Raw genomic sequence first — 12021 nt, forward strand, 5'->3', positions numbered from 1 at the left:
GATGATGAGACAAAACTTTGTGTGTTAAACAGTGGATAGTCTTACTGTTAATAACTCATACTCAATAATATGGATCATCTGTCCTCACAACAATGGAAAAGAAAAAAAAAAGTTGAAAACTGCTGTTTTCACACTTTAGTTAGTGTAAAGAAATATGCTTTTGTAAGGAGAAAAGAAAAGAAGATAAGAACAGGACGTAAACGAGTGACTCAATCAGGTAATGCCCTCTCGTTTCCTTAAAAACTTTTCCAAAAGTTGTTCTGTCATCATCTTATAGATGTGTAAAGGAATTAAAAGCTCTAAAAAAACAGAAAACAAAGATTGATATCTATGGCAGGGATTGTAACCTTTTTATTCTAAAGATAATTTGTGCATTTGAAGGCCATATTCAATGGGAAGAGCATAACAATGACTGCCTCCCTTTTTTTTTTTTTTTGGAAAACATATGACTGCCTCCTCTTCATTTAAAATGTATCTTTAAATTAAATATCAGAAATTTAAAGGGATACAAAATGTCTTGTAAAAATTGTTATTAAAACTTTAAATGTTACTAACCATGAAATGAACTCTCTCTACTTCAAGTTAATTTGACTATTTGAGAAGATCCAATCCGGTGAAATTGAAAACGACATTAAATGATTTTATTTACAATTTGGTCTTAAAGGACTGTCGGTGAGGGGGATGTGTTGGTCCTCCATATTTATGGTGAAGAATAGAAGTTCCTTGGAGAAATCAAAATGTATGTAGTATAATATGTCATTGGTAGTTGGACCATTTTGCTCCTTCCCAACTCAAAAGAATAATTTTTTTTTTCTATCATCTTTGGTTTGTCATTGTCTTTGTGTATCCCCATGCCAATGATTAGCATAACCCGTAGATGCAATAAATAAATAAACGAGGCTTGATAAGAAGCAATTCAGAGTATGGTGATAAAGATGAAAGCTACAAAAACCAAACACATGGAAACAACTTTTTCAAGCCACCATCCACATCAACAAGGGTCCCAAGTTTAATCCATTGTAATTTGACTAGTCAACCCTATAAGCGAACAAAATTATGCAGGAAAACGACATACAAGTTATGGGTTCATGTGAATTGAGGAAAGAAAAGAAAAAAAAAAGAGCCAGTCAAAAGGGGCATAATATAGATTATTAATCATAATCATACAGTTTTGTATTCATGTGACTCACATGCTAGGGAGCTGGATGCTAGACAGCAGTTTGCCAATTTGCAAGCCATGTGAAGCAGATACCACAATGCAGTGCTCCACAAAGTTTTCTTATAATCAAGATGGTGTTTTGAAAAAATTGGAGGCACAAACATATTTTAGTATTTAGAAACCTACCACAATTCACAAAAACCAACATTGGAGATCTTGCAAAATATAAATGTACTTTCTTTGCATTCCCTTGGCATCTTTTGAACATATCTTCACTTATTAAAAGAGAAGGAATCAAAATTACTAAAGAAACTTCACCATTCACAATACTGTAGATCAAACAAAAAGAAGGGGAAAACACAGCACACCACATTAGGGGGAAATGCTGATGCTCCTTATGTATATAATACATGAGTGACATTAGTGACTTCCAGTTGGGGCTCGGACGGGGCACTGATAGCACTTGGCAAAGAGTCCAAAAGTGTCAACCTGCCTGATGAAATTGGTCACGCTAGCCCATCCTCCAAATCCAAAACCAATTACCAGCACCCATATTACTATAAATGTGTTCACCACATACACGGCCGTCCAGCTAGGGAGGAAAAATGGAAGCTTCTCAGCCGCATTCTGCATACACGAAAGTTACTCCATTAAATATCAGAGGACTAGAAAAAGAAGTGTACTATAAAGCTTTAGGCACAATTTGATTAGCACATTGCTAGTATTTCTGTTGTTTTCGAGAGCAAAATACTTTAAGATTTTGCATAAACAATTTTAAAAGAAAGTACTTTCAGATTGTTAATCCAATCTGTACTTAATTAATTACATTATATCTTTTATTTATAACCTGAGTCTGTTCCATGTGTTAGCTTGCAGTCATTGGAAGCTGTATTTTGGACAAAGACTGATGAACTAAGTAGGGTCAACACAGATATAGTTATTAGATAGCTTGGCCCAAATAGCATTCCAGGACGTAAAAGTAGAAATATGATGGTATCTAATAACTGAATGACAAGGAGATGCCACCAAACTCATCTTTGTCTCATAAAATTCCAAAAGAATTATTGGGGCTAGAATTTGCTAATGACACTGTAAGTCACTTCAGAGCCAAAATTGAAAGCTGGATTCATATGCAGATTCCTTAAATCAATTAAAACTATCCCCTTTTATTTTCTCATTTTAGGTAACACCCTTTGATTTTGTATCCTCACATATTTGGATTCTTCCATGTGCTCCCTAGTAGACAAATTGTGAGTGTAAGAAAGGCAAAGCCATAGAGAGTACTGTATGCCATACACAAATTCTGAATTTTACTCCAAGAAACGGTGTAAAACTACAGAGTTTCCAATCTTTTGAGAGGATAAAAAAAAAGGGTTTAGAATTGAAGTTCTAAAGAATCTTAGAAAGTAATTAGTACTAACATTGACACTGACTAACTGACAGGCTACCAGAAAATCTATAGCCATAACCCCATAGAATATAGTTAGGTAGGCCCTGATTTTGTGATTAACAGCTCATAGACCCAGCATGGATTCCACTAAATTCCTAGGAAGTTAAAATTAGAACCGTGTCTAATAATTCAGTCAATAAAATTACCTAAACAAGTACTAATAAACACCAAACAGCAATTAGGACCCAACATAACTGTCTAAATGACCAATGTGCCCCAACCCCCCCAACATCAACATGGAAACTATTTGGTTGGTCACCATGTAAGCTACAAGCATGTGTATCCATCACATTTGTTATAGTCATTATGGGTTCAAAGTGAGGCAGGTGGAAATGCACTAAAGAACTTCATGGTGGACTAGACAATGCCAGTTGGATAAGACTAAGAGTGGTCACAATGGTTAGAAATGATGATAAGAAGTGGAAAGATTGGACCATTTTTACCTGTCTGGCTGAGGCAGATCTGAAAGTTAACATATGTGCTAAAGAGGGGATGATGTAGACGGTGAAGCTGACCAAAAGAGCCCCCACAGCCGAGTTAATTGGACCAAAGAAAGGAAATATAATGGCCAAGAACCATATTGGTATCACCACAGGCAACCGCACCAGTGCTCTCAAAAATATGCTCTTTGTGTCATGCATTCCTATAACTTTCTCCCACACGAAATACAATGGTGTACAAGCGAACCCAAATGTTATGAACTGCCAAATCACACATGTAATACATTAGCTCAAACACGTAAATTTTGTACAAGGAAAACATCCGGTTTTCAAATAATAATGTTAAGAATACTACAAATTTTAACATATAAGTCCATCAAACTAATGTGTTTACAATAACAAAAAAGTAATTTTGACATTTATTTTTTATGTTATTAAAGTGAGTAAGTGGATTCTCAAAAAAAAAAAAAGTGAGTAAGTGACATGACATCAATTACATTAACTGTCATTTTAGATTGCAAGATTATAGTAAAATTAATGGCTATTTTAGTATCATGTTATGGGTCATTTATGGTTCATATTTTTACTGATGCCCTTAAGGCAATTGTTAATAAACCATAATAGGAAAGGTTTGACACCACTGTTATAGGAACTATAAAAAAGCTGTCAACAACATTTATTTTTTAATCATTCTCCCAATAAAATATTTCTAAAAATAGCTCTTAAACTAATGCCTTATAGTAAAATTAATAGCTATTTTAGCATCATTTTATGGATCATTTATTAAATACTACCAGTTAATTTGTGAGTATTCACTGAGGTCTTTCACGTGCATGTCTCTACTGTATAGCAGCAATTATAGCAATGTCAATAAAAACTCTATGCAATTCCTTTAGTAACATTAGGCTAAATTAGTACATTAGCCTAATTTTGTAACAACAATTTAGTCATATAGGGAAGATGTATGGACCTGGTGAATGAGCATCAAAATGACTGCTGCATCACGCCATGCATTCCGGGGAAGGAGAGCGAAGGCGTTGGCATGGGTGAGGAGTTGGTCACCATAGGCCCAATACATAGCAGCAGAAGATGGAAGAGTAAGGGTGAATACATAGAGAGTGGCAATGAGATATATGTACTTGAATTTCTGAGGCTTCCACATTGCATGCATGATTTCCCTGTAAATAACATGATCCTAGAAAGTTTAGTTCCACCCATCGCACATGCCAGTTATCATATATAAATTCCCTCTTCCTTTTATTTTCCCCCAAAAGATTGATGAAGACTTTTTTTTTTCCTTAGGTAAAGTAACTTACGGATCCACCCATCAAATAAATGAATAAACTGTGAGGGATTAAATGGAAGGTAAAATGAAGATATGATTAAAACTATTACTTGATATAATACCATGATAAACTAGTACTTGATCCCAAAAACTTAATTTGTTAGAAAGTAGTTTATTTAATCATTTAACCTTTATTATAAGAATGAGAGTAGTAAAAAGTGATATCTAATTTGAGATGATAAGGGAATATAATATATATATATATATATATATATATATTAATACTTTGAATTTGACTAGGATTAGAAAGATAAAAAAAAAAAGGAAGAGAGACAGAGGACTGAGTTAATGCCAAATCTTAAGCACTTGACCTGACTTGATCCGGATACAATGAATTAAGTGTGGAACACTTATTAAATTTTACAAATATTATGGATTTCAATAAAATCGTATCAAGTCCTCATAAAGAAATAGAGAGAAAGATTCACTATTTTATTAAGAAACCCCATTAATTGAATGAACTATACAGAACCACCCACTTGGAAATATTTAACGCGCGATTCTTGCTACACCCATTAAAATGAACCCCATAAACATCGAATTCCATTTATAATGGCATAGCAATTTTTAATGAAAGCCTACTGACAAAGCTTTTGAGATCAGTCATCAGTATTAACTGATGGCAGTAAGACCAGATCCTATGCTATGCTAACCTTTATTTTATTGATGGAACCTGACTTTCACTACCTATTATAAACGACAAAGCATAGGGTTTAAGTCAATCAAGATCTCTCTTTTCTTTTTTCTTTTTTTAAGATTAAACAAATATTAAAATTACTACTAACTTTCTTTAAAAAAATAAAAATACAAATTGATGTAACGATTCATACGAAGAATATCATATAATAATATTAATAAAGAAAATTAATTATATTTTTGTAATATGTTTAAAGATCAATACATCAATTTGTAAAACTAAATTTATCCCTAAAGTGAGATCATTCTATCTCCCAAAAAAAAAACCTACGTAGAGTAGAGATCATTAATGGGTCTAACAAATAGTTTGTTTCATAATTTTGTCTTTTTGAGTTTTTTCTCAAAACCCATTAATGCCGTGCTAGCTTCTAAAAGGAACCGCCATGCAATGAATTTTTAAAAATTATATTTTCTATTGTGTTTAAAAATTAATATATCAATTTGTAAAAATTAATTTTACTTGAGTTTTTTCTCATAACCCATTAATGGCCTGCTAGCTTCTAAAAGGAACCGCCATGCAATGAATTTCTACCTTACATTTTCTCTGATTTTTTGAAAAAGAAAATAGCATTATATATGATCTCTTAAAATAAATTTAAAAAAAAAAAAAAATTGAATCAAGGTATCAAACTCACACAGTGACGGCGTGCCCGCCGAAAGTGTACAGTATATTGGTAGCGCCTGTGAAATACAAAACCAACTTTTTTGGGCCAGAGTGTGTTACACCCTCAACCTGTAAACCAGATTAAAAAATAAAAACATATATGAATAAAAATGAGGAGCTTAAATGATTAAATCAAGCACACAAATAAAAAATAAAATGTCAAAACTTAGGAATAGGCATAGCCATAGGTGTTGTATTTTAAACTTTTCAATTAAATTAATTCAATCATGTGTATTATTAGGTTAATTCAGAACAACCACATATTTTATTGACTTATTAGTCAATGCAATTCCATATAATTATAACTTTTGGTTGAATTTAATTGAGAAATCTAAGTATAACACATAATAAACAGTACCCAGAAACTAGTCAAGTCCTAATTACCTGGCCATTAGCAAGGGCTGCAACAGTGATATACCAAGCAGTATAGGTGGTCATTCCAAGCCCAAGAAAGGACCAAATCCTGTAGTTGTGGAATGAGGGTATGAACACTGTGGTGGCACAGCAGGCTCCAAAGATATAAGTCCATGTCCTCTTGTCTAAATGGTCATCTATGTAGTATATGTTACTGCCCAAAAAAAAAACAAAAATTTTAAGTAATTTAAGCACAAGTGCACAACCCATTTCTTATTATCCCTTTGGAGTTAAATAAATTGAAGGAAAAGAAATAAATAAATAAATAAATAAAAAGAAGACCTTGCACAAGCTATAAGCTGAATAACAGAACCAAATAGGAGAAAGGTACAGTTGAAGGCCAACCCAACGGCTTTCCAGTACGGACCCAATAAACCATCAAGCACTTCAAACCACTGTCCAAATATTCAAAAAGGTTATTAAAAAAAGAAGAGGTCATTTTCTGCATTGAAATTCAGACTGTAAATTTGACTTGTGTGGAAATTGTATTGCTTTTGGTGATTGATGGTGGTGGTGTTGAAAAACTTACCTGGATAACATGGTTCTTGAAGCTGACATTCTCTTTTTCCTTTCGGCTCCGGTACTCAACGTATAGGATACTGATCAGGTAAGCAGTCCAGCTTCCCATCATACCATAGAAGATTTGCAGTAAAATTCCTGAAAGCATACCCATTTGAGAGAAAGAGTATGGCAGTGTTAACAGAACCTGAGCAACCTGTATAACCAATAACCAAAAAACCAATCAAAAGCCAATCTTTTCATGACAAACTAAAGGAAAATAGTGTTATGAATCCAAATTATGATTTGGGTTTTTTTTTTTTTTTTTTTTTTTTTTTTTACTTGATTGGATGCACAGCTGAACCAGGCATCATAGACAGAACCACCATGCCAGAGAAGGCTTTTGAGCCCCAAACCAGACTCATTTGGCATCTCTTCGTCCCTGTCATCATGTTGAGTCAAGTTGGAGCTTGAGACCATGGCTTCCTCTGCTTGCTTCTGAGGCAACATTTTTTACAGACTCAACAAATAGATCTGCAACATATATTAAAAGTAAAATCAGACAAAGCTCAAAACTTGAACCCCAAGAATATTTCTTTAAAAAAATAACATTTCTTGCTATGTTGAAGACTAGAAGATACCCCAAATCTCAGTCTTTGTGGCTTTGTGCTTGAGAGGTCAGTCACAACTAGTAGGTAATTTATACTGTGAAAAGAAGAGTGAGCCAGCAACACTTTAATGACAAATGTGTGACAGTCCGCAATCAGCTGCCTTCTTTAACTGCTCAAGCAGCATAGAAATTGGGCTTTATCTCGTTTTTTCGCCTTTCGAAGAAACAAAAATGAGTGAAGGGTAATAGGACTACGACTCTTTTATTGGTTTGGCCGTCTGTTACAGCTTTGCCAAGTAAGTTACAATCTGTGTAGAGTTGTAGTGCATTGGACTCGTAAAAGTCTCACACAATTCCAATATTGTCAGTCAGTGCCTTAATTGTCACACAATCTTATCTCTCTCTCTCTCACTCGCTCACCTAAACAACTTATTAAATGTGGCTTTATCCGTAGGAATAGGCAACACACAGAAAGAACCTAATAAAGAAAATAGTGCCACTATCTCAAAAGGGAAACTTTGAGTTGGATACAACGAAGGAAGAGTGAGCGAAGGTAGTTGGTTCTTGAAGCTTGATTCCTGGGCTTTGAGAAGCGGGATCTGACAAAAAAGGAGCACCTGAAAGAGTGAATTAGGGAGAGAGGTACTTTTGCAGTACAGAGAGCAACCGTTGATGCTAGTCTTTAAGAAACCGAGAATACAAAGTGAATACCACACAGCACGAAATCTTTATATTTCTTTCTCTCTTTAACTCTGTCTCACTGTGTCTTCTGTTAGCAGTTGCTAGCAGAGATCTTTGGCTTAGCTTCTATCAATGTACTTGTTCTACTATTTTCTTTTCTGTTTTCTCTCTCTCCCTCTGTCACTTTGTCTCGGAGAGTATGCTATATAAAATGGTTAGATTACCCTGTGGCTCTATGTACAGGGGCAGATCCAAATCTTAGTAAAATAATTGGCAAATTACATCTTATTCCTATATGATTTGATTAGCTGGTTATGGTTTGAATTTAACACTTTACTCACTTGAAGTTAATTTAGTTAGATTTTCATTACTCATTTATGTTAAAAACATAGCTAAATAATGTAATTTTGTTTTACTTTTATGTCTCTTTTCTCAAAAAACATAAAAATACAAGATCAAAAATAAACGAGCGGAACACTTGTATCATGGGATTTCAAACTACAGATGGACAACTTAAATTTCAATCAAATCACAGGTGGGTAAGTTGTAATTTTATCCTAAAATAATTATGAGAATTCAATTTCCCAAATCTTTCCACATTTTTCACTGCTTTTTTTTTTTTTTTATTCAATTATCACAAATCAATGGCGGAACCAGGAATTTACAACTTAAATTTCAATCAAATCACATGTGGGTAAGTTGTAATTTTATTTTAAAATAATTATGAGAATTCAATTTCCCAAATCTTTCCACATTTTTCACTGTTTATATATATATATATATATATATTCAATTATCACAAATCAATGGCGGAACCAAGAATTTATAGGGGGTCAAACATAATATTAGACAATAATATTTTTTCTCTATGTATATATTAATTATATCCATACTAATAGTAATGTACATACAATTTAATAATAAGAACCCAAAAGTGCACTATTTCTAAATTGCTATCTTTTTCATTTATTTAAAGAACAAGTCAATAGTCTTAAACTCGTCCATGAATCTAAAATTTTCAAATTAATTTATCACCGATTAAATATAATGACTAAAATACTAATAATTTAAAGATTTCTAAACAAAAGAAAAACAATCATTCAAATTTTAATACATTAAAAAAATCTAATAAACTACAACCAAATACATGTTAAATTATTTTATTTATAAATTAAATGATAAAAAAGTAGTATATTTTAATCAGATACATTTATAATATTATGATATATTGATTTGCAAAGTGACAGTAACCATGTAAATATACACGGTTATTGTAGTAAGTTTGGATATTTACACAATAATACATTATCTAATGCGTGTGAGTTATAGGCTATATTGTGTAAATTTTTGCACTTTTTTCCATTTTGCACTTACTGATGTAAGTGCTCTTAGGGTTTGGTTTGCATCTAGTGTTTCAATGCACTGAATACAACATGATGTGGGCATATATCTATTTCATTTTTATTACTTTTATTATACATCAATGGCATCATATTATATTAAAACGGGTCATATTAACGGATGTTTTTAGCACAATTGTTAATAAAACATAATAGGAAAGTTTAGACATAACTTTTATGGAAAATCTAAAAAATTATCAACAACATTTTTTTTTTTATCATTCTCCTAAAAAAATGTTTCTAAAAATAACTTCTAAAAGGTATTGGTTAACATTTCCCTATTAAAATTTGTAAAAAAGTTAGAATATAAATCAATTCCATTATTGTTGTTGTTTATTTTTTTTTTTTTGGTTCTACCAATCATGCCGTCTATACAAAGTGAAGCACAAAAATATACAAAGAATTTGTGCTCATCCAGATAAATATGATCTAGATTCTAAAAAAAATAAGGTAAAATGATCTCGACCCATCCTATTAATAATCGTAAAAAATGTTGTGTCGCAATCCATGACATAGTGATTTTATCCTCCTGTCATTCAGTCTTAGGCCACAACATTTTTTACCATTAACAAAATCATATTAACCCCTTTTGTTTTTAACGAGAATCAAGAACATATTTACCTGGATGTCTCATTTATGTCTATTTTATTGTGTCTCAATCATTCAGATAGGTAACTGTGAAAAAAATAATTAAACCCCAAGTATTACTCTTTTCACAATTCCAATCCTTGTAAGTCGTGTCCAATTATTCTAGGACTGTGATGCTTAATAACAGGACAGCTCGTACAAAATGAAGTTAGAAATCCGACCCACCTCAACCAGTAAAATAATAATAATAAAGGTTAAAATATAAACACATGGAAAATGAAAAGTGAAAACTATTATGTAATTCCAATCTTTATTCTTTAGTGACCACTATGCTTTCGGCACAGACATACTGTCTAGTTGCGAGTCACTAACCCCAGACTGAATGAGCATTCGAACTCACAAAAGTTAGAAAGTTTGAGTCGTGATAAAATGAAAATCCACCGCAGAGGAAACAACAAAATTTTGTTTGAAGATTGGGCTGTCTCTGTTGAAGATTACAGCTTCAGCTTCAACTAGTTTCTTTAGTTGCTTTTTTGTTTCTTGGGTACCCTACAATCTGCCTTAGTAGTTTTGACTTATGAGGAATGGAATCAAAATTCTGTCTCCCTCTTAATATTTACGTTCCACCAATTATTATGTTTGATTTATTTTTATTTTAAACTTTCATTACTTTATAAAAGGGAAAATGTATCTAATTATTATGATTGATTTATTTCTATTTTAAAATTTGATTACTTTATAAAAGGGGAAAATGTATCATGTTAAGGTAGTGAAACATAAATTGAAACACGAAATTAGAATATAAGATTTTTATTAAGGAGAAATATAACATTTTAAAGCTTCTAACCTTTTATTTTTTCAAATATTCAAGAGAGAGTGATATGTTGTCAGAGGCCTCTTGGTTCAGTGGTACTTCTAATTCCCCCTCAAAGAGATGAATTAAAGTTCAATCCACTGGCCCTTAAAAAAGTAGATTATATAATTGCCTTATAATTTTGTGATGGTTGATCAAAATCATTTTCAATTTCTTTCAAAAAAAGAAAACACTTTGATGCTAATTAAAGTTTGTAAACCATGTCAATTTGCCACTCTATCAAAAATAACAAATATTAGTGCTACTCCATCAAGATTTTCCATGTATTATCAATTTATTATATAAAAAAATAAAACAAAACAAAATTCTGCCACTTTAATGAACAAAAATAGGCCTTTAAGTAGTGTTGCTAATATTTGAATGCATGCACAAAACAAAACAAAAAAAAGATGACAGTAAGAGGTTCTACTATATTAAGATATTCTACTATATTAAGATATTCTTATAAATACTTATATGGGTTTTATTGATTTTTATCTAGATCAACATGGACATCTCTTTATTAACTTCAACTTGATAATTGTGAAATATTATGTGGAAAAAGTTGAGACTCCTTGAGTTATTGTTTTAGAAAACCACAACTTACCCTAGTTTTAAAGGGTTATTATACTAACACTCCATTTGTTTTAACATTAACATTTTTCATAAATTGAATCATTTTTCAAAAATCATTTAATAGAAAACCATATCATTTTTCTATATTTGTTAGTAACCTTAAAATGAATTAAAAGACTATCTTTTGACTTCTTTTATTTAGTTTTGCATGGAATAGAGCTATTTTCCTTATTTAATTTAGCATGAGATAAAGTTAATTTTTTTTTTTTGGTTTCGCGTAAGATAGAGTTGTTTTCTATAAAATTTTAGTAGAAAACAACTCTATCTTCTACCAAGTTAAATTTAATAAGAAAAACTATTTTCACAAACTAAATATAAATCTTATATATTTCTACATTTTTTTTTTTTGGAGAAAATTCTACATATGTTCTATTTCGAGTTTATTGTAACACAAATTAAAATAATTAAAATGTAAATGTTTGGGCTTTTTTTTTCTTTTCTTTTTGGTTGTCACCCAGCCGAATCATGGTATTTTTATTTCTTCCACTTTTTCTCTTTAACACTATTTTATTTTTCTTTTCTATTTGGATATCATCAACCTTAGATAGTACCCATCACCAATAATGTTCACATTTGTATCATTTGAT

General features: G+C 31.7%; 1 protein-coding gene across 1 annotated transcript; it reads right to left on the reverse strand.

Moving 5' to 3' along the window:
- Positions 1–1375: 1375 nt before the first annotated feature.
- LOC115957631 (auxin transporter-like protein 1) lies at positions 1376–8167 on the reverse strand. The gene is made up of 9 exons (XM_031075924.1): positions 7308–8167; positions 7009–7200; positions 6698–6883; positions 6451–6563; positions 6139–6322; positions 5726–5823; positions 4020–4227; positions 3053–3310; positions 1376–1786 (listed from the first exon to the last, which is right to left on the reverse strand). The coding sequence occupies exons 2-9, from the start codon at positions 7174–7176 to the stop codon at positions 1580–1582; spliced, it is 1422 nt and encodes a 473-aa protein (XP_030931784.1). The 5' UTR covers positions 7177–7200; positions 7308–8167; the 3' UTR covers positions 1376–1579.
- Between the last annotated feature and the right edge of the window lie 3854 nt (positions 8168–12021).

Source organism: Quercus lobata, chromosome 8 (genome assembly GCF_001633185.2).
Source record: "Quercus lobata isolate SW786 chromosome 8, ValleyOak3.0 Primary Assembly, whole genome shotgun sequence".
NCBI classification, from domain to species: domain Eukaryota; kingdom Viridiplantae; phylum Streptophyta; class Magnoliopsida; order Fagales; family Fagaceae; genus Quercus; species Quercus lobata.

What these genes read in the sequence shown, in the direction of transcription:
- LOC115957631 (XM_031075924.1), bottom strand. Translation starts at nt 7,176, where the DNA reads ATGTTGCCTCAGAAGCAAGCAGAGGAAGCCATGGTCTCAAGCTCCAAC. An exon ending in TCAGCTGTGCATCCAATCAA is followed by an intron (nt 6,884 to 7,008) that starts GTAAAAAAAAAA and finishes TTGGTTATACAG; the next exon opens with GTTGCTCAGGTTCTGTTAAC. An exon ending in CAGCTTATAGCTTGTGCAAG is followed by an intron (nt 6,323 to 6,450) that starts GTCTTCTTTTTA and finishes TTTTTTGGGCAG; the next exon opens with TAACATATACTACATAGATG.